The sequence below is a fragment of the Ovis canadensis genome, chromosome 14, assembly GCF_042477335.2.
Source record: "Ovis canadensis isolate MfBH-ARS-UI-01 breed Bighorn chromosome 14, ARS-UI_OviCan_v2, whole genome shotgun sequence".
NCBI classification, from domain to species: domain Eukaryota; kingdom Metazoa; phylum Chordata; class Mammalia; order Artiodactyla; family Bovidae; genus Ovis; species Ovis canadensis.
The window spans coordinates 65,828,717-65,848,581 of record NC_091258.1 but is presented as its reverse complement, the minus strand read 5'-3'; the positions used below and the strand labels follow the sequence as shown (position 1 = coordinate 65,848,581).

Here is a 19,865-nt window from a genome sequence, read left to right as displayed (position 1 = left end):
TGGGGGTTGCGGCAGGCGAGCCCCTCCTCCATGGGGGCCCACTTCCACGCCCCAGGGAGTGTGGGGCACACACTGGCCCCAGCCTGGCAGTACGGAGGCGGCCCCCTCCCTAGCTTCACAGCCCATCCACCGGCAACCGGCTTGCTGCAGAGACCCTCCTGCCCCACCAGGCCCATCCCGTCCGCCCAGACATCCTGGAGGTCAGGTCAGCAGGACAGGGCTCACAATTCCACAGATGAGGAAACAAACCACCAGCTCAGCGAGAATCGGGGCTGGGCCGGAGCCACAGCACTCTGCGGCCGGGGCCGGGCAGGGAGCACACCGCGGCGAGAGGGCCCCAGGTATGGCCTGGCCTCAGCCCTTCTGCATGGCTGCACGCGCCCCTGGTGCTCATTCGGCCATGACCCCCATGTGTCTTTCGAGGGGCTGAGTGGGAATGAGCATGGACAGTGCCTGCGCTCCCATTCTAGATGGGGAGAGAGACCACCAGCACGAAACAAATGTGTATCTTAAAGGCAGGCAGCCTTTAGTGCAATGAGGCAGACAAGCAGGCCCCCGAGTTGGGGGCAGGCAGGGACATCATGTGACATGGGAGCCAGGAAAGGCCCTTCTGAGCGCTGGGCTGGGTTGAGCCTCAGGAGGCATGAGACCCTCCCACACCTCTTTCAAATGTCTGGTCTCCAGGAATTCCCCAAAACGTGACCTCTGACAGGGTCTGACAGGGCTCCTGTCTCAAGCAGACACCCCCAGAGGCTCCCACCCAGCTGGGCCTCCACCTAGCCCCAGACCCAGCCTCGCCCACTGCAGCCAGAGGCTGTCAGGCCTCGCCAAGCTTTCTTCCTAGGGCAAGGCTCTGCTGACTGGGTGCCTGGTGCTAGGGCCCAATTCCTCCAGTGGCTGCTTGCTCCCAGCCTGGGGATGCTCCTGCACCTTGGGCCGGCGCAACTTCTCCATCTCTGCGATGGAAGAGCAGCTTCTGAATGATCTCTTCCAATTCCGATGTGCCAATTCCTCCTTCACCCTTGGCCTCGGGGTCGTGTCACCAGGGCAACCCCCAGCGTGACCCCTCCCTCACCCTTCTCACAAGGGCCAGAGCTCAAATGACACCCTCTCTGCTTTCCCGCGGCTCACAGACCACCTCCAGCAAATCTCCTGCCCCTCCTCCAAGACCTGTCAACCCCTCCCTGAAGCCCCCAGCTCATCTCTCAACTGGGCAAGGCCCTTGGCCCAACTTTCCACAGCCTGGCGAGCCTCTGTCTCCCTCAGTCCCAGACCAGCCAACAACTCCACTGTCCTCCCCAGACACAGGGCGACTCACCGGCCAGCACCACCAGGCCTGCCAAATCCCATCGCCCGAACTCACCAACTTCACTAATGAGACTTCCCTGCCTGGGAACTCCTTCCCCTGCCACCCAACTCCTTCCCTCGCAGGTCGACCTCAGCCCCTCTCCCTGGCCCAGACAGACCAACTTTCCCCACCCTCCCGTAAAATCAACCCATTTCTCCAGGTCATCACCTCTCCACCTCAGACCCACTGATGTTTCTGGAGAGTGAGTGCAGACCAGTCCCGCCGTCCCTCCCAGCCACCATCCTCTCAACCCCTCCCAGCCAGGCACCAACTGACCCTCCTACTCAACATTCTGCCCCCCAACCCCCGCCTTCACCGCCTCTTCTTGACTGCCCGAGACATTAAAACAAAAAAACCCAACCAACCAAAAAAAAAAAAAAACCAGACTGAATCTGCCTGGATAACAGCAGCTGCTATTTATGTGGCAGGAACTTACAAGGACTATCTTATTTAATCCTCACAACTTCCCCACAGTAGAAATTAGCACCTCCATTTGCAGAGAAAGAAACAGGAGGCTCAGAGAGGAAAAATGGCTTCCCCAAAGCCCAACAGCTGCTAACACACAGCTGTTGCTCTTCTGGGAACCCGCGGGCCAGAAACGTTCCCCTACTCACACCCCGCCCCCGGCCCGGACTCACCAACTGCTGCAGCCACCACTGTGCTCCGGCCCACAGACGGAACATCTTCCCTTCCCCCGGGGCCCAAGCTCACCAACCGACTGGAAGGTTGTGAAGCACGGCCCCTGCCCCCAACTCCACGAACCAACTCATCCAGGCTAGCCCCTAAAACGACCAGTAGCACCTAACGTCACCCCTAAAATGACCAACGATAACTGCAGCCTCATGAAGGCCCACCCTGGCCGACCACTTTCCACACACAACCTTATTCAGTCTTCTCTGAAACCCCGTGGCATGGCTACTCTCACCCACTTACAGGTGGGAAATCGAGGCTCTGAGGAGTTAGGAACCCAGCCTGAGGTCATGCTTTGGGTAAATGGGACTCAGGATTGAGCTGGAGCCCAGGCTAGCCACCATCCCGCTCTGCCTCTCCAGTTCTTTCCCTCCTGCTCTGAGCTCCCTGGACCGGATGCCGTATCTGGGGCCTGTTCCCTCTTCCCTTCCTCAGCCCTAGTTCCCCAAGCCCTCCAACCTAACCTATCTTGAAGGCCGAGAGCCCAGGGACTTGGCTGGCTCCCAAGGCCAAGAATTTTAAATTAACCACTGTCTCTTGAACAATAACTGGCTGGGGAATTACCTGGAGATCCAGTGGTTAGGACTGTGCTTCCACAGCACCGGGCCCGGGGTTTGATCCATGGTCGGGAAACTAAGATCCCCTATTCCACACCATGCAGCCAAAAGACAAAACAAACAAAACACTAACAGGCCAAGATGGCATTCACGGCCGCTCCTCGTGTGTTCAGCTTTCAGCTCCCACGCTTCCCACCCTCACATCAAAGCCACTGCTTTCTCCACTGCCCACAGAGCAGCAACATTTCTACCACTCTCCCAGGGCCCACAGACCAACTTCTATAGACCAGGGTCCAGGCCGATCCCTCTCGTCTTCGGCTCCATCCCTGCAAGAGTCCCAGACCTGTCCAGGACTCAACCCTGCCATCCATCTCTGGAGCCACTTTCCACCTTCCCAGCCCTACAGATAAAACACACTCCTCCAACTGCTCTTTCAGTTCCCACACAGAGCTGACCTTCTCTAGAGAACTTTTAACCTATGCAGTCGCTCTCTCCCCACCACACCTCGAGCCATCAAACTTCTCCAGCGCTCTCACCTTCCACCGCCAGCAACTCCAAGGCTTTCTCGGGGCAGGCGGGACAGGGCCAGAGGAAACAAAACAAGGATAGCCCTCCCAGAGCCAGGCTCCAAAGTTCCTCTGCTCCTGAATGACTGACAATGTTTTGCTTCCCTTTTTTTGGGGGGGGGCGGGAGTAGGGGAGGAGAGGAAGAGGAGGCGCACGGTGATTTTTCTTCCTAATGCCAAGATCGAACACCTCCCTGGACTATCTCAACCAGCCTCAAACTGACCACCAACTAGCTCCTTTTTCTTGCAAGTTTGTTTACCTTGCCTCCCTTTCCCAGTCCCAGGACTGACTGACTCCTCTACCGCCAGGCTCCAAGTTTACTCCCTGTCCTCCTTTCAGCCAAGGAAGTTGAGTCACGTGACCATCCCCAGCCCCGAGGCTTGCAGACCGACAACTGTAACCTCCTTCTGTCCCCATGGGCCCATCAAACTCCTCCAACTGCCCTTTCAGCGACAACGTTGACCCACTCTTCCTCCCCTGACTGTTCTATCCTTCTCTGAGGAAACTATGAACTCAAAGGCTACTTGCCCTCCTAATCAATCTCCCAAGCCACTAAACTTTCTTTGATTGCTCACCGTCTGAATTCCTCAAACGATCACCAGCAGCGTCCCTTGGGGAGGGGAGAGAGGCAGTAACATACACCAGCTAATGTTCACCTTCCCAACCCAACAGCCACTCCCTCTCTAACACCCTCCAAGCTCTAAACGGACGACTGTCTCCTTAAATCATTATTAGGGGCAACTTATTGAGCTCCACCTCTGTACTGGTGGCCGCACCGACTTCCAGGTCCCCAACCAGCCCGCCCCCGCGCTCCAGCCGTGGCTACCATGTCTCCAGGGGTCTTTGGGTTCCACAGCTCCGGACACGATATCTTCGTCGGAAGGGAACGTAACGCGCTTGGCCGCAGCCTTGAGGCGCCCGTCGGCCGGGGGCGATGCGGGGCCGGGAGACGGGGCCTTGGCGGGGGCCTCCTCGGCTTCGCCGTCCGCGCCCGGCCCGGGCGGCGCCTCCTGCGGCGGGATCTCCATCGCCGCCGCCGCCGCCGCCTCCTCACGGGGGCCCTGGGGACATGCCCCGGGCCCCGGACTTGTCTCTCCGGGCCCTCCCGCCGTCCCGGAGCATGGGCTCAGCCACTGCTTCAGGCGCCGACTCCGTCCCCTCTCCTGGTCGTCGTAGTCGTCGCCGCCGGGAGCTCGAGCGCGCCTCCCCCGAGCCCCGTGAGCGTCTGCTCGTTCGCAGCCGCACTTTCGTTAAGGGCCAGTGAGCCCGCCGCATACACGAAAAAGCAGAAAATCAATTTAAGTTATTTTCAGGTAGAGTTGTCTCGTGCGTTGTTAAAGCGGGTACCAAAAAACAGAAAGAGCCACGGGAAAAAGAAACGTGAGTAGTGAATCTGCAGAGCCGGAACTGCAGAATACGAGAGGCGGGGCGAGATAGACGCCGTCTCCCGGAGCAGCGCGCAAGCGCGAACCTAAGCCGCTACCCCGCCCCACGCCTCCCCGCTTCAAAGTAGATAACTAACATTCAGGCCCTCACACATTCGTCACGAGCTCAGGCAACGGAGAAAGGAGTGGAGGTGATAGGAATAAAAACATATGCTTGGTGAGGCTAGGCCAACTGATATGAAGAGAAATAAAGGGATGGAGAACTTGAAAGGCTATAGGAGTTGTGTTGATTATATGAGTACAGGTGATGGATGCTGACAGAGGGAACCTCTGCCTGGAGACAAAGCCTGTCTCCATTTGCTGGTTAGGCTCCAGCTTTCCATTTGCAGACTGCAATTTCATCAATGACCCTCTTTGGATGTTGTGGTTATACAGGCGGTAAGTCGTGTCGGGCTCTTTTGTATAAATTGTATTTTATATAAACTTAAAAACGGAAATGTGAGTCCATAAGGTGTGTTCTAGCCTTAATTTAGCTTTTTTTTTTCAAGAAAAGAAAGAGCTGGACGAAGGAAGAAATTCCGAAAGCAAGGGACGAATCTTCCAACCGAAATACCCGGCGATGGAGCAGGTAGATCTCGGAGCCAGTAGCGAACAAGCACGAACTCAAGCCACGCCCCCACAAGGGCTTACTCAGTCGTTTACTATTCGCCTCCGCACTTTCTCCGCTCTATCCCAACCCAACCACAACCCTGGGTGGGCGGAGCTAAAGCCAAAAAAGGTCACTTGGGGAGGAGCAAGTGACGTCGTTGCTAAGGCAACTCGAAATCTGGGCCCAGGAGTCGCCAGAGGTAGCGTTGTGAATGAACAAATGGGAGCTGAGGCCCTGCACAAGCTTCATTCAACTTCAGTGGTTGCCGCACCTTGACCACTGAAGATGACCAAAGCAAATCACATCTATATTGAACGGAATCTTCACTTACATTCTTAAACTCATGGGACTACAGAGGGGGCAGAAATTACTTTTTAAAACAATCTACTGAGGGAATTCCCTGGAGGTCCAATGGTTAGGACTCTGTGCTTCCCCTACAGGGGGGATGGTTCAACCCCCGGTATGAGAAGTAAGATCCCAGTGTCATGGCCAAATAAAGTAAATCTGCTGAAAGACTGCTAGTAATGGGGCTAAGTAAAGTGTGTGAAATGGACAGCTAGGCTACAAAGCTGGGGTTAAATGGAGAAGGGGCAAAGTTTCACTCTAACCTTTAATCCCCTTTTTCCCAATTGTGCAGCCATGCAGGGTTTGACCCACCTAAAAGCTACCCACCCAGAGGCCAGGCAATGGGAGGGACCTCTTGTATGTGACCATGTGACCCAATTCAAGTCATTCCCTTCACTGTATACAAGCCAACCCACCAGAAAAGTCCAAGTCTCCCAAGTCTGGCATCCAGGTCACACCAGCTGTTCCAGACTAGCCATGGTCTAATCCCCATATCTTTATCCCAGCTCCCCCCACTCACATGTCTTCCCCTTCCTGACCCAGCTCCACAGGATTCAGCCTTTCAATAGCCACCCTTTCACTCCCTAAATCTGGCTCAATCCCTATAGGCTACATTAAAAAGAGAAATAAAACAAGAAGCAAAGTTTCCTGAGATAACTGATTCCTTGGCAGGAGGGAAGCAATGGGGAATATTTCCAGGGTGGCTGAACTTTGCACCCTCTTCAACAGACAATTTCCCATTAGGTAATCTGCTATCCTTTATTCCCTCCCTCTGTCCCAAATCTTCAAGAACTGGCATGGGGCCCATATATCTGTAGAGCTGAGAGTTCTGTGAGGTAGAGCATTCCTTTCAACAGGATGTAGAACCCATGGGTTTGCAGAAGTGTACTGACTACACCCTGGATGTCCAGAGATGTCAGAGTTGCTTGGAGCTTGGTGCGAATTTCCAAGGGGGTTCTGAACTCTCTGGGGCCCAGAGGTCCAAGCTCAGGAACATATGGAGGCCTGGGAGGCTGTAGCTACACCCAAGGCAGAAAGATGAACACGATGAAGTCTTTATGGCTTGAAGGTGTAGGAGATAATGTCACTACACCGGAGCAGTGCTTCAGCCTGCACGCCTATTGGAGTCTGCAGCTGCGACACGTAGAAATTGGCCACGTCCAGGTCGGTGGCTCCGAAGTGGGCAATCACCTGCACACCCTCGTGCAAAGTGAAGCACACCGGGCGCCCCACCATGGCCAGCAGGCTGCGGAGGTAGCGCTCCCGAAGGGAGGCTCGAGCCTGCTGTTCCTGGAATTCCCGAGATGCTGGAGGCTCCAGGACTTCAGGGACTTCCGGTTTCAGGGGGGCTCTGCGTCCATCGGGAGCAAAGCCTCGGTTTGAGCCATCAGGACCCCGGGGGAGCCGGAGCACAGGCACGGGAGTGGCCAGCGGAGTCTGCATCATCCTGGCTGTTGGGTGAAGAAGCAGACCAGGGAGTCATTACGGGGAGTGTGGAACTACAGGAAGAGGGGGCTGGGGGCAGAGGCCTATCTACCCCATCTCCACTTAACCTGTCCAAAACCCCACTCCTAAGTCCCCCTTCTAAAATCTGCACCATCCCTCAGCCAGTCAACCCCCTTCCCAGGACCTAGCACCCCCGTTTACAAGGTCCATGAAAGCAGGGCCTTTGCACTGCTTTTTAAATTTTATTTTTCAAGTTTTTGTCTGTGCCACCCAGAGGATCTTGGTTCTTGGACCAGGGATCGAACCCATGGCCCACTGTGGTAGAAATGGGGAGTCCTAATCACTGGACCACCAAGAAATTCCCTGTACTGCTTTTATCCCCAGTCCCTGGCAATAAATATTTGCTAAAAGACCAAGCCGTGACCTCTCTCACAAACAGCCCATCCAATCTGTTATTTGTGGAGGAAGGTGTGACAACTCACTCCAGTATTCTTGCCTGGACAATCCCCATGGACAGAGGAGCCTGGGGGACTACAGTTCACGAGGTCACAAAGAGTCAGACACGACTGAGGGACTAAGCACAGCGTATCTCCCAAATAAGTTCCCATTCACACAGGAGTCAGCTCAAAAGGGGGATTTTTTTTTTAAGGGTGAAATTTTTTGAGTCATACTTATTTTAAATAAATAAATGAAATAAAGGGAGGAGAGGGGAAAGTCCTTACCATACATTTGAGAAGGCCCAGGATATTTGCAAAGTGTTAAAAGTACCTCCTCAGAAGATATTCCTTGTAAAGACTTCAGAGTAACTTTGCAGTGGAGAAACATGGTAGACACCACTCTAATGCTGGCATTAAAATCAACACGTACAGTGATGGGGCAAACACACACCAAGGGCATCCTGATGTGACACACTCAGGACAGGGCACCCCTTCTATGGTGGTCCTGCCAAAAATGGATGACCTCAATCTATTGAGGCAACTCAAACTGAGGGACAGTCTACCAAAAAAAAACCCCAGAAAAATTAGCCTGGTTCTTCAAAATTATCCAGATCATAAAAGACAAATGTTGGGGCGGGGCCACAGGCAGTTCCCTAGTTAGGGTTAACCAGTGGTTAGGATTTGGTGCTTTCCTAAGAGTGTGTGTGTTAGCTGCTCAGTTGTGTCCGACTCTTCACAACTCCATGAACTGTAGCCTGCCAGGCTCCTCTGTCCATGGGATTCTCTAGGCAAGAATACTGGAGTGGGTTGCCATTTCCTTCTCCAGGGGGATCTTCCTGTCCCAGGGACTGAACCCACATCTCTTAGGTCTCCTGTGTTGGCAGGCGGAGTCTGTACCATCTGAGCCACCAAGGAAGTGGCCTGGGTTATACCGGCTTAAGGAACTCTAACCGGGTTATTCCTGGTTAGAGGCGGCAAACAAGAAATGCTCAGGGAGAAAAACATTTATTTTAAATTTAAAATATATATATATTCTTGAGAGTCCTTTGGACAGCAAGGAGATCCAACCAGTCTATCCTAAAGGAAATAAGCCCTGAATATTCATTGGAAGGACTGATGCTGAAGCTGAAACTCCAGTACTTTGGCCACCTGATGTAAAGAACTGACTCATTTGAAGAAACCCTGATGCTGGGAAAGACTGAAGGCAGAAGGAGAAAGGGACGACAGAGGATGAGATGGTTGGATGGTATCACTGACTCAATGGACGTGAGTTTGAGTCAACTCCGGGAGTTGGTGATGGACAGGAAGGCCTGGCGTGCTGCAGTCCATGGGGTCGCAAGGAGTCGGACACGACTGAGCGACTGAACGGAACTGACTGATTCCCAACCTAATAGTTTTCACTCTGTCCAACAGCTCAGTCTAGCCACTGTCATCCCCTGCCTGGACTATTGAAGTCAGCTTCTCACTGGACTCCGGATCCCACCTTCACCCGCTGCCAGTCTGTCCTCACACACAGCCAGAGGGACCCCACTAACACCTAGGTCAGATCACATCCCTCTTCAGCTCAGAGTCCTCCCCTGGCTGCCGTCTTGCTCAGAGTCAAAGTCAAAGTCAAAGTCCTCACCACAGCCCTCACGGCCCTGTGTGCTCCGGATCCCGCCCGTGCCCTGGCTTCACGCCCCCGCTTACTCTCTCCACCCGGCCGCACTGGTCTCCCAGCTGGTCTCAAGCACGCCTGGCGTGGTCTCTTCATGGGCCCTGGTACTGGGGTTCCCTCTGCCTGTACTGCCTTCTCCCCATTCCCAGGGCAGCCTGTCTTCAAGATCTCCCCTTCAGCCCCCTTCATCTGAGTCGGCTTCTTCATTCTTCAGAGCATGCCCCTCTCTTACACGTGATGTCTATTTACTGGTCTGCTTATGGTATTTTTCCCTGTGAGATGGCTGCCTCCCCACAGGTAGTGACCTTGCTTTTTCCCCTCTGCGTAGCCCCAGTCCTGGAACATGAGGTGGCATACAGACCAGACTCCTTAAATACTGTGTCTGCTGGAATGAATGGAATGGAAATCGAGCTCTCAGGCCTGCTTAGGTGGGTGACCTCAAGCAACAGACGTTTCCTTTTCCACTGTGTGGAAAAACGGCACCAACAGCCACCTCCACTTGGCATCAGGATTCAGCAGGCCCGTGCACCATCGGTTCATGACCCCACACACTAGGTTCTCCCTACTGTCATTCAAGTTACACTTGAATAACAACTGTATGAGTACTGGTACTGCTGTGTGACCTGGGGGGGGTTGCTTAATCGGTCTGTGCCTCAGTTTCCCCATCTATAAAATAGACTGACAAGAGGACCAACCTGACAGGGTTGCCACGGGGACTAAATGACCTAACAAACGTGAAAGTTCAGCACTCGCCTGTAACATATTACATGCTACTACACTGAGGTCGGGTTTCTTTTTTTTTTTCAAGTATAGTTGTTGTGCTAGCTTTAGGTATACAGCAAAGCAATTCAGTTATATGTATATACATAAGAATATATACATAATTCAGTTATATACATATATTTTGCTCTTTAGTTGTTAAGTCATGTCCAACTCTTTGTAGCCATATAGATTGTAGCCTACCAGGTTTCTCTGTCCATGGGATTTTCCAGGCAAGAATACTGCAGCGGGTTGCCATTTCCTCTACAGGTATCTTCCCTACCCAGGAATCAAACTCATGTCTCCTACATTGGCAGACAGATTCTTTACCACTCAGCCACCAGGGAAAACTATACACACACTTCTTTAGATTCTTTTCTCTTATATGTTATTACAGAAGATTGAGTATAGTTCCCTCCTGTGCGATGCAGTAGGTCCTTATTGGTTATCTATTTTATATATAGTACTGTGCATACGTTAATCTCACACTCCTAATTTACCCTGCACCCTGACCGCTGCACTGATGCTGACTGCATGTAAGGAGATGCTGGCATTGTGGGCAGGAGAGAGGACCTGAGTTTCAGGCAGTGCACCCCTCCCCCTGCTTCAGTCCCCTCCTCTCTAAAGTGATTCACTGAAGTGACTGACATGAATCAGGTACCCAGTGTCCCATCCCAGGGACACTCACCATACAGAGATGACTGGGATTGTCTTTTTTCTTGCGAGGCTCTTCCTATCTCGGCAGCTCAACTTTCAGCTCCTTGCAAGAAAGGATCCTGCAGAGAAATGAATCAACGTTTCTCAACTTCAGCTCTAGGTCTGATCTCACACCTCCTCTGCTCAGAGCCCTCCCATGGCTCCCACGCCATGTGGCCAAAAGCAAAAGCCCTCACTCCAAGGCCCTATCAGCTCTCTGATCTCATCTCCTTCCCTTCTACCCTGTTGTCACTGTTGTCAGTCCCTGAAAATGCCAAGCACATTCCTGCCCCGGGGCCTTTGCACATGCTATTCTTACTGCTTGGAACCTTCTTCCATACATGAGATATATATATTTCCAGATACATGCCTTGCCTTCCTCCCTTACTTCACTCAGGTTAAACATTCCTCCGTACAGGGAGGAAAATAATAGCCCTTTCACCGTGCAGTATCATTTTTTTTTTCACAGCACTATCACCTCCTGACAATATGCATTTACTTGTCTGCCTACGTGCCATCTGTTCTGCCACAGAACGTAAACCTTTGGGAGAAGGGACATGTCCAATTACATCACAAGGGCTGGCAACCAGGGGTCACTCAATAAACACTTGTGGAAGGATTCACTCCTTCTGTTATCCAAGCGCTTGCTCTGCGCCTGACCCACACTGGGTGGTGCTGGAGACCCAGGTGGGAACCAAAGAGCCCGGCCCTACTGTCCAGTGGATGACACACACTAGGGCTCCAGACAGTGACACCAAGAGTAGGCAGGGCTGGAATGAAGGAGCCCGGGGGCCTCATGAGCCCAGAGGCGACACCTGGCCCTGCCTGGGTGGGTAAGAGGTGGTTTCCAGGAAGGGGCTCGGGAAAGAAGGCTCTGATAAGCTCACATTGGAGCAAGGACCAGAATGGAATGAGGAATTGAGCCATGAGGAGATATGGAGGGAAAGCATTCCAGTTGAGAGGACAGCAAACTCAAAGCCCATAGAAGGGTGACTGGGTGATAGTAAGGAGGCCAGTGTGCAGGAGGTGAGGGCAGGGCCCTTGAGGACTGGGGTATCTCTGAGCAGAGGAGGAGCAGGGTCTGACTCATAGGATCCCTCTGCCTGCTGCACAAAGAATGGACTGTGAGGGGCAAGGGGAGAAGCAGGGAGCCCAGTGAGGAAGCCAGCTCACTGGGGAAGGTGGAAGATGACATTATCTGGGGCAGTGAAGCGGGGCGGGAAGAAATGATTGGATTAGGCTATCTGTTGAGGATTGAGAGCCCTCACTATTTGCTAACGCACTGGGCAGAGCCAAGGAAGACTCCCAGGTTTCCACCTGATGGGTAAGACCACAGTGAACAATGAATTAATGGGACTGCTACATGTTCATTATCTCACCACAGATGGCTGTCAATGAGATTAAGGGATATGTACGTTTTCTACTGTATCTGACCACTGCATTCCCAGTTTAGTCCAGGGTCACCAGCCCCCAGGGCTTTCTCCCAGCACTTGTAGGTTAACACTTGAGGGTTTTAGGAGAAACACTCCCCTCTAGGGCCGATGGGAAATATGCAAGTTGCCAAAGAGTTCTGTTAAATTCCTTAGTAAAACAAAATTAAATTAAACATGGGCCAGCATAGGCCATGTTTTTGCTCCTATGGAGGAAAAAAAAAAAAAGATTTGGTCATACCTGCAACAATCCCCATTTTCCCAAAGAGGAAACTGAAGTTGGGTGATGCCAAAGCATTTACTGGGTGCAAGCTGGTGACTGACAGGAAAAGGGAGCAAACCCAGGTTGGTCTACCAACAGTCAGGGCCATCACCCCTGCCCTATGCAAAAGGGCAGTTTTTTCAGTGAGCAAAGGAGAGCCATTGAGGTCTGGGAGTGACTTGATAAGAAACTGGTTTGAGAAAGGTCACATAGGGTGTGCCCAAGACAGCAAAAGCAGGTATTCTTCCTGGTGACCAAGCTGAGAGTCCTTAATCCTATCAGTCTCCAAGCCAAGGATTTCCTGCCCAGGTTTCAGGGGGGAAAAAAAAATTGGATCCCATTCCCCACTAGAAAAAACTAAAGCGCCCATCACTTGGATCAATGGCAGGGGCAGGAGACTCACAAACTTCCATCCTTGGGGGCCTCAAAGTTCACTTTCAAAAAATAAGAATGGTCGGCTCCGTGGACAAACGCGTAGCTAAACCTTCAATGGCCAGGGTTGGAGACCAACTGAGCTACCAGGCTAACAGCGAAGGCTCTAGACCGAATTCACCGACATAATGACCTGCCTACAACCACCACCCCAAGGGCTGGCCCGGTCTGGATACAAATTAGTTAAACGGGGCGTCGGGTGAGCATCTGGACACCGAGCGCTGAATCCCCCGCCCCCCACCAGGGCCGGTCAGTTTCCTTTCATTTCCGCCCCGGCCACCCGTCGCTCTCCTTTTCTCATACTAAGTAGGTCCTCCCGGCCCGCAGGCGTCCACTCCCCACTCCGCCCTGGGCTGGACGTTCTTCCTACCTCCCGACACAGATTAAGCGAACGATTCTGCTCCAGGAAAGGCCGGAGTCTGCGGACTGCAGCCATTATTACTGTTATTATCGTCGTCGTTATTATTTTCCTGAGGGGTTGCATTCCGACCTCCGACACCTCCCCCCTCCCCCGCAACTCACCCCGGGCGCAGGGATGTCTCCGCTGCTGCGTTGGGAGTGCAGTCCCTCCCCGATGCAGGTGTTCGGGGACTAGAACTTCCCAGTAGTCGGTGCTGCCAGCGCGGACCCGCCGCTTCCCGCCGCTCGGGGTCTTACACGCGGGTGGGCGTCCCGTGCTGGGACCATGGAGCCGGATCTTGCTCGCGACCCACCGCTCTGAGATTCACGGCGGCTGGCGCCCCTACTTCCGCCGGCGCTCCAGCTGCAGAGGCCCGGGCAGGCCGCTAGCCTCTGAGCCTGGGTTCCACCCGCGCCGCCGCTGCCGCCCCCGCCCCACGTGGTCGCGGGCGCGCGGGCGCGGTCTCGGAAACCAGCACAGACCCCGGGCGCCACCCAGCCAGCGGCTTGACCCTGCGCTTAGCTCTTGATCTACCAGTCTGCGAGGTGTGGAGGTCCAGGATGTCCATTTTACAGAAGAAACTGAGGCTCCTCTAGGCACATGGGACTTGGCACCCCCACGCCATACACGTGCACACTCCTACCCCTCACCTCCATTCTGAACCCCACCTTCCCTTTGAAACCTTGAGATTATGCTTTCAGCAGCCACGCACCAGGAAAAAGCCTTGCAGAGCAGCACCTGGGAGAGACCAAAGGCGGTCATTTTGCCCAGCAGGACTCCTCATAACCCTGTCTTACAATGGAAAACTGAGGCCTTGAAAGGCAAAATGTCTGTCCTGAGTTGGAAACGCACTGCTCTGGGCTCAGAATGCATTCTTCCCCACGGTTTCACTAAGGGAGGGGTCTTGTGGACCTCGGCTTACCACTGGATCCCCAAGACCCAGTGCCTGGTACATAGACCCTCTGCAGATATATTTTGGAAAAAAATGCATATAGAAGGAGCTCAATACACAATCTGTTAACTGAACTATGTATGAACCATTAGGACCTCTGTTCCTGAACAAGATGGATTTGGCTCCGTCCATCTCAGAACCTACATTCTAGAGAGATTGAGAGAGATCCGATAGGTTATTACATGAACGAATACACCAACAAGGTCCTTCAAGGCTTGACAAGGATGCAAAAGGAATAAAATAAGGAGAATAAGATAGGGGGTAGCAGGTTGGAGGAGCGTCTTTATTTGGGCCGTCATGGGAGGTGGCATTGAAGAAGAAGCCACCTCGGGTCACAGATGGGAAACCTGAAGCCCAGGAGGGAACTGGGGACAGATGGAGGTCACGGAGTGTAAATTGTAAGGCCTTCGGCAGGGTGGGGCTCTCGTAGATCCTGTGGTCAGGGAGGTCCTCTGGTCTTTGGAGGACGATTGAGCTGAGACCTGAATAACAATATGAGGGGGCCCTCAGGCTTGCAGCGGGACTCCAGGAGATTAGCATGTGAAATTCCCTCAGTGTTGGGCTGAGGACGCAGCCGGCAGGCCAGAGCCAACTGACCCTGGCCCTGACCTCTGGGGGGTGGGGGGTGGGGCTTGTGTTAGGGAGAGGGGAGATAGGAGAGTAAACAAACAGTTCTAGATGGTGATGTGGTAGGTGCCAGGAAGAAAAGAAAACTTACAAGGTTGGAGGGTGGGGCAGGGTGTTGATGCCACTTCAAATAGCGATCAGAGAGCAGCTTTGACAAGGGAAGTTGGAGGAGGCCCCAGCGGAAGGAGGCTATTGGTTGGCTATTTGGTTTTAATGGCGAGTCCAGGTCTAGGAGCAGAGTCAGTGTATATGATCATGACCCTCCAGGGCTCCAAATCCTCCCAAGGCTTCCATCTCAAAAAACCCGAAGACTTTAAAGTGGTCAAAAGATGTCCCTGGAGCTGACCTTGTTTTCTCACAGAACTCCGTCAATACAGAACTTAATTTACAGAACTCCTCGAATACACAGGCCTGGCATGGGGAGAAAACTGAGGTCCCAACCCCACCCCAGTAATCCTGTCCCTTTATAAGCCTTCCTAGCTCCGCGCCAGCCCCCCATGGCACTTGTGAACAGCACCTCATATTTTAGTTTATTTTGTGGAGACTCTGTCTTTCAGAACCTGCAAGAGGTCAGGGTTATTTGCTTTTCTACCCTGCTGCATCTTAGTGCTTAGTCCAGAACCTGGCACATAGTAGGCGCTTAACCCTTGTTTACGTAAGGAATTTTTATTGTAATGCATTCAGTGGAATAGGTCAGATTACTATCAGGCGCCTAGCTAAAAACTTGGCCCCTACCATTTTCTCGCTTGGGGGTGTGAGTGGGCACCTTGTGCCTCAGTTTCCACCAGCCCGGAAACGGGGTCAGGAATAGCTGTTTCTGTGCGTGGTCGTGTGAAGTCGTTATCTTTAAGACATTCAATAGTTCAGCCAAACGCAGGGGTCACGGTCCTGATTGAGTTTGGCTGAGGCGGGGCAGTCCTCTCCCGGCAGGCCCCGCCTCGGTGGGCGGAGCCACGGGCCGGGCCAGCACGTGTAAGAGTTCGCTGCGGGTCGCCGCAGTCACTCACCTGGGCGCCTCGGTCTGAGCGCGCACGCCTCGCGTGTCCTCCGCCCGCCATCCGCCAGTCCGTCAGTCCGCCTGCCCGCGACCCATGTCCCGCCGCAAGGCCGGCTGCATGCCTCGCCGAATAGAACCCTCGCCCGCCGCCAACTCAGACGACGAGATGGAGATGCGAGACCTCGTCATCGACGTGAAGCCCGAGCCGGACCCGCGGCCCCTGCAGGCCCCGGGGTTAGGGCCCTTCACCCCGAAGGAAGTGCCCGCGCCAGAGCGGTTCGAGAGCGAACCCCGCCACTGCGCCGGCCCCGTGCCCGCCGGCGGCCTCATCCACGCCCTCAGCCTGAGCAACCAGTGTTCGCCGTGGACGCCGCTGTCCCTGAGCCCTCACGGTGAGCGCCCCCTACACCAGCCCCGGGCCAAGCTCCCTCCCTTCCCTCTCGGCTGGGACCTCCTCGGGGCACCGACCCCCGGCCCCCTCCCCCCCAGCTCCCGGCCCCTGCCTTAATTTCCTGGCCAGGTCCTAGCCTCCAACCTGCCTTTTGACCTTCGGGTTTCCCCTCTCCCCCTGAACCCCCAGGCCCCACCCTGGCCCCACCCCGCGCTCACCACCCGCTTCCTCCCTGCAGACCGCCAGCCGTGGACCGACAAACATCCAGATCTGTTGACCTGCGGCCGCTGCCTGCAGACCTTCCCGTTGGAGGCCATCACTGCTTTCATGGACCACAAGAAGCTGGGCTGTCAGCTCTTAAGAGGCCCCAGCCCCTGCCAGGGCTCAGGTGAGTAGAGCCGGGATGCAGTCACCGGTCTCAAGTTCAAGGGCCCGGCTTCCTGTGGGAGAGGGGCTGAGCTGGACAGGCGGGGCAGTGAGCACTACTTCCCCTTTCTGGCTCCCCACCGGGTGCAGCCTAGGCGTGGCCAGGGCCTGCCCTGTCCTAGGGCTGAGACTAGTAGTGGTGAGGGGGGTAGGTGGGGGCGGGGCTGGGCAGGGGAGGAGGGCCACCCACAGGGTGTGGCCAGCCCCAGAAGACTGGTCTGGGGATTTGCCATACACACACCCCCAATCTGGTTTCACTTCTCCTTCCCCTTGGCCAGAAATAACTGGCCAGGTGGCTGGACCAGTGTGGCAGTAGGGGGGACCTCTGGGGAGGGCAGCAGCCTGGGGGAGGGGAGCCGAGGCCAGCTGGACTGGGGGTGTTGTCACCCCCTTCCATTTAATGATCACTTCTCATCGAGGTGCTGGGCATTTGCTTGGAGTTGGGGAAGGGGCTTCTGGCCTCCCTCCCTGATGGAATCTCCCAGCCTGGCACGCCCCTGTTTTCAGCCAGGTCCTGGGTGTCTGGATACCTGGGCTCCCAGCCGTGGGTAGGAATTAAAACCCTTAACTTGGTACTAGATGTCTGGCGAGCTGAGCTTTTGGTCAGCATCGATTGTGAAGCTCTGGATTTCTAGCCCCTGTGCCATGTGCCCCTGGGATTTATGAGAAATGGAATTATATTCAGGGCTGGGCCAGGGAGAGGGTCCTGCAGTGAGAGGGGGAGGGGGGATTTTGATTGCAGCACGGAGGCTGGCCCGGTGGGCAAGGGTGGGGCTGTGATGGGATCATGGGAACAAAACACTCCAAGGTGCTTGGGCTTGGGAGAATTGTAGACACTGATGGGCTTCCCAGGTGGCTCAGTGATAAAGAATCCGCCTGCCAAGGAGATGTGGTTAGATTGATCCCTAGGTCCAGAAGATCCCCTGGAGAGGGGAATGGCTACTCACTCCAGTATTCTTGTCTGGGAAATCCCAGGGACAGAGGAGCCTAGTGGGTTATAGTCCATGTGGTCGCGAAGACTTAGTGACTAAACAACAGTTAATGCTTATAGAGGGCTTGATGGACCAGAACTCTCAGCTATTCTCCATCTGAGGTCACAGCAAATCTAAAAGGGAGAGGACCCCTAGGATGCCCATATTCTAGCAAATGAGGAAACTGAGGCTCAGAGATGTGTATTTCTTGCCCAAGGTCACACAGCTAGGGGGCAGGGGAACCAACTGGAAGTCAGGACAGGCTCACCCTGTCCAACCCCCACCTGTGCTCCTGACCTGTGCATCGGGAAAGCCGCCCCCATCCAAAACATAAAGGCAAAAGGATCTGGAAGTACGTTACTAATAGTACCTGAGGGTCAAAAGAAAACGGTGACTGCTAAACCTTCTCCCCATTTAAACCTTGGCACCCCTGTCTCTAAGGCAGGAAAAGGGGATCATGGATGGAACCCAAGTATATGGGGCCTGGCAGAGACATCCGGTTATCAAGAGCTGTTTTTACGAGTAAACCAATCATTTTTCCTAAAAAAATTTTCCTCTCTCTCCCACTCCCTGGGATTTCTGGATTGAAATCCCTTCCTAACTGTAACCTTAGGGAAAGGTCTCTTTGCCTCAGTCTTCCCATCCGGAAAATGAAACTCTTCTCTTCTAAGGAAAATTTTAAGAGGGCGCTTCGGGTGGCAGGTGCCCAGGAGGCCTAATTAGGTCAGCCCTTTGTGACCCCAATATAAGCTAGCACTCCTCTATCCATCCCTCTCCTCTTTTAACCTTTTCTTGAAGACTTTTCAAACACAGAGGGAGTCCCCAGGGACTCATTTACTGCATGGATTTTCCTTGCTCCCTATCTGTCCGCCCCGCTCTCTGCACACCTTCCCCCCGGGAGGGCAGGGGGCCTGGCCTCTTCTGCTGCCTCTCAGCTGCTGGACCAGAGCCTCTCCCACCTCATGTCCAGCTGGCAGCTGTGAACTGCAGCTGCTCCGACTAGCCAGTCACACTGCTTCCTGGCCCTTCTCCCCTCTGCAGAACGTGAGGACCTGAAGGCCTTGAACTGCCTCCGCTGTGGCCGACAGTTCACGGGAGCCTGGAAACTGCTGCGCCATGCCCAGTGGGACCATGGACTGTCCATCTACCAGACGGAACCTGAGTCCCCCGAGGCCCCACTGCTGGGCCTGGCTGAGGTGGCCGTGGCCGTGTCGGCCGTGTCGTCGGTGGTGGGGCCCGAAGCTGAGGTCAAGGGCTCCCGGGTGGGGTCGACCCGGCGGAGCCCCACCTGCCCCGTGTGTAAGAAGACCCTCAGCTCCTTTAGCAACCTCAAAGTGCACATGCGCTCGCACACAGGCGAGCGGCCCTACGCCTGCGACCAGTGTCCCTACGCCTGCGCCCAGAGCAGCAAGCTCAACCGCCACAAGAAGACCCACCGGCAGCTGCAGCCCCATAGCCCCTGCCTGGCCGACACTGGCCAGGAGCAGGCCTCCACCGCCCCTCCCGAGCCCGCCGCCCATGCCGCAGCCCCTGCCAGCGTCCTCCCGTGCAGAGGAGGAGAGGGGGCTGGGGCAGCCGCCATGGCAGGGGTCCAGGAACCCGGGGCTCCTGGCGGCGGGGCTCAGGCAGGCCCTGGTGGGGACGTCTGGGGCCCTGAAACTAAGGAGCAAAGAACGGACCCGGAGAAGAACCAGAAGACGTCACCCAAGAAGCCGCTGAAGCCAGCGGGCAAGAACCGGGGGCCGGGGCCTGGGGGCAGCTGCGAGTTCTGCGGGAAGCATTTCACGAACAGCAGCAACCTGACGGTGCACCGGCGCTCACACACAGGCGAGCGGCCCTACGCCTGCGAGCTCTGCTCCTACGCCTGCGCCCAGAGCAGCAAGCTCAACCGCCACCGCCGCATGCACGGCCTGGGGCCCAGCGGGCCCCGCTTCGCGTGCCCCCACTGCTGCGTGCCCTTCGGCCTGCGGGCCACCCTGGACAAGCACCTGCGGCAGAAGCACCCCGAGATGGCTGGGGACGCCTGAGCAGAGGGATGCCCCCCTGCCGTCCAGGGCACTACGATTACCCACCTTTGTGACCTCCTATCCTTCCCCCCAGCCCATGAGTAAAGCCTGCCCGCAGCTACATGTGTTTGGACTCTGGTTTTCTTGGGGTGTCTGAGCTGGGGTGGGAGGCTTCCCTCCTTGGGGTGGACAGCTGGACAGACCGGTTTGGAACGATGGGGTAAGGGGAGAGGCTGGCCCCCAGCGCCCGGGGCACCACAGTACTGGCACAGAAAGCTGTGCTCCCGGTTCCTGGTGTGGGCGAGGCCAGGGCAGGGGCCGAGGCGAGGGCGGGGAGAGGCCTGGACCTGTCACCAGAGGCCCCTGGGCAAAGTCCTGGCCCATCCTCCACAGGCGGGGTGCTCAGCCCTTTTCCCACCACATGGCACCCGGGCC

At 55.1% G+C, this 19,865-nt stretch overlaps 3 protein-coding genes across 5 annotated transcripts in view; 1 reads left to right on the top strand and 2 right to left on the bottom strand.

Annotated features, from left to right (window-relative positions):
* PPP1R37 (protein phosphatase 1 regulatory subunit 37) overlaps positions 1–4,573 on the bottom strand; it is a 37,616-nt gene extending 33,043 nt beyond the window's left edge. The window contains exon 1 of the mRNA XM_069549155.1: positions 3,989–4,573. Coding sequence (XP_069405256.1) covers positions 3,989–4,190 — 202 coding nt within the window. The 5' untranslated portion in view covers positions 4,191–4,573. The remainder of the gene's footprint in view (positions 1–3,988) is intronic.
* Positions 4,574–6,185: 1,612 nt separating this feature from the next.
* Positions 6,186–16,579, bottom strand: GEMIN7 (gem nuclear organelle associated protein 7). Of its 3 annotated transcripts, none has more exons than XM_069549159.1 (3): positions 16,306–16,579; positions 10,529–10,616; positions 6,186–6,992 (listed from the first exon to the last, which is right to left on the bottom strand). In XM_069549159.1, exon 3 carries the CDS (start codon positions 6,985–6,987, stop codon positions 6,598–6,600), a length of 390 nt encoding a protein of 129 aa, XP_069405260.1. In that variant the 5' UTR covers positions 6,988–6,992; positions 10,529–10,616; positions 16,306–16,579; the 3' UTR covers positions 6,186–6,597. The 3 variants fall into 3 exon arrangements, with proteins under 3 accessions (XP_069405260.1, XP_069405259.1, XP_069405258.1); XM_069549158.1 differs by having other exon boundaries at positions 16,246–16,545; XM_069549157.1 differs by lacking the exon at positions 16,306–16,579 and adding an exon at positions 13,183–14,309.
* On the top strand, positions 15,580–19,551 carry ZNF296 (zinc finger protein 296). Its single transcript, XM_069549156.1, has 3 exons — positions 15,580–16,028; positions 16,266–16,415; positions 18,466–19,551. Exons 1-3 carry the CDS (start codon positions 15,731–15,733, stop codon positions 19,449–19,451), a joined length of 1,434 nt encoding a protein of 477 aa, XP_069405257.1. The 5' UTR covers positions 15,580–15,730; the 3' UTR covers positions 19,452–19,551.
* The last annotated feature ends 314 nt before the right edge of the window (positions 19,552–19,865 follow it).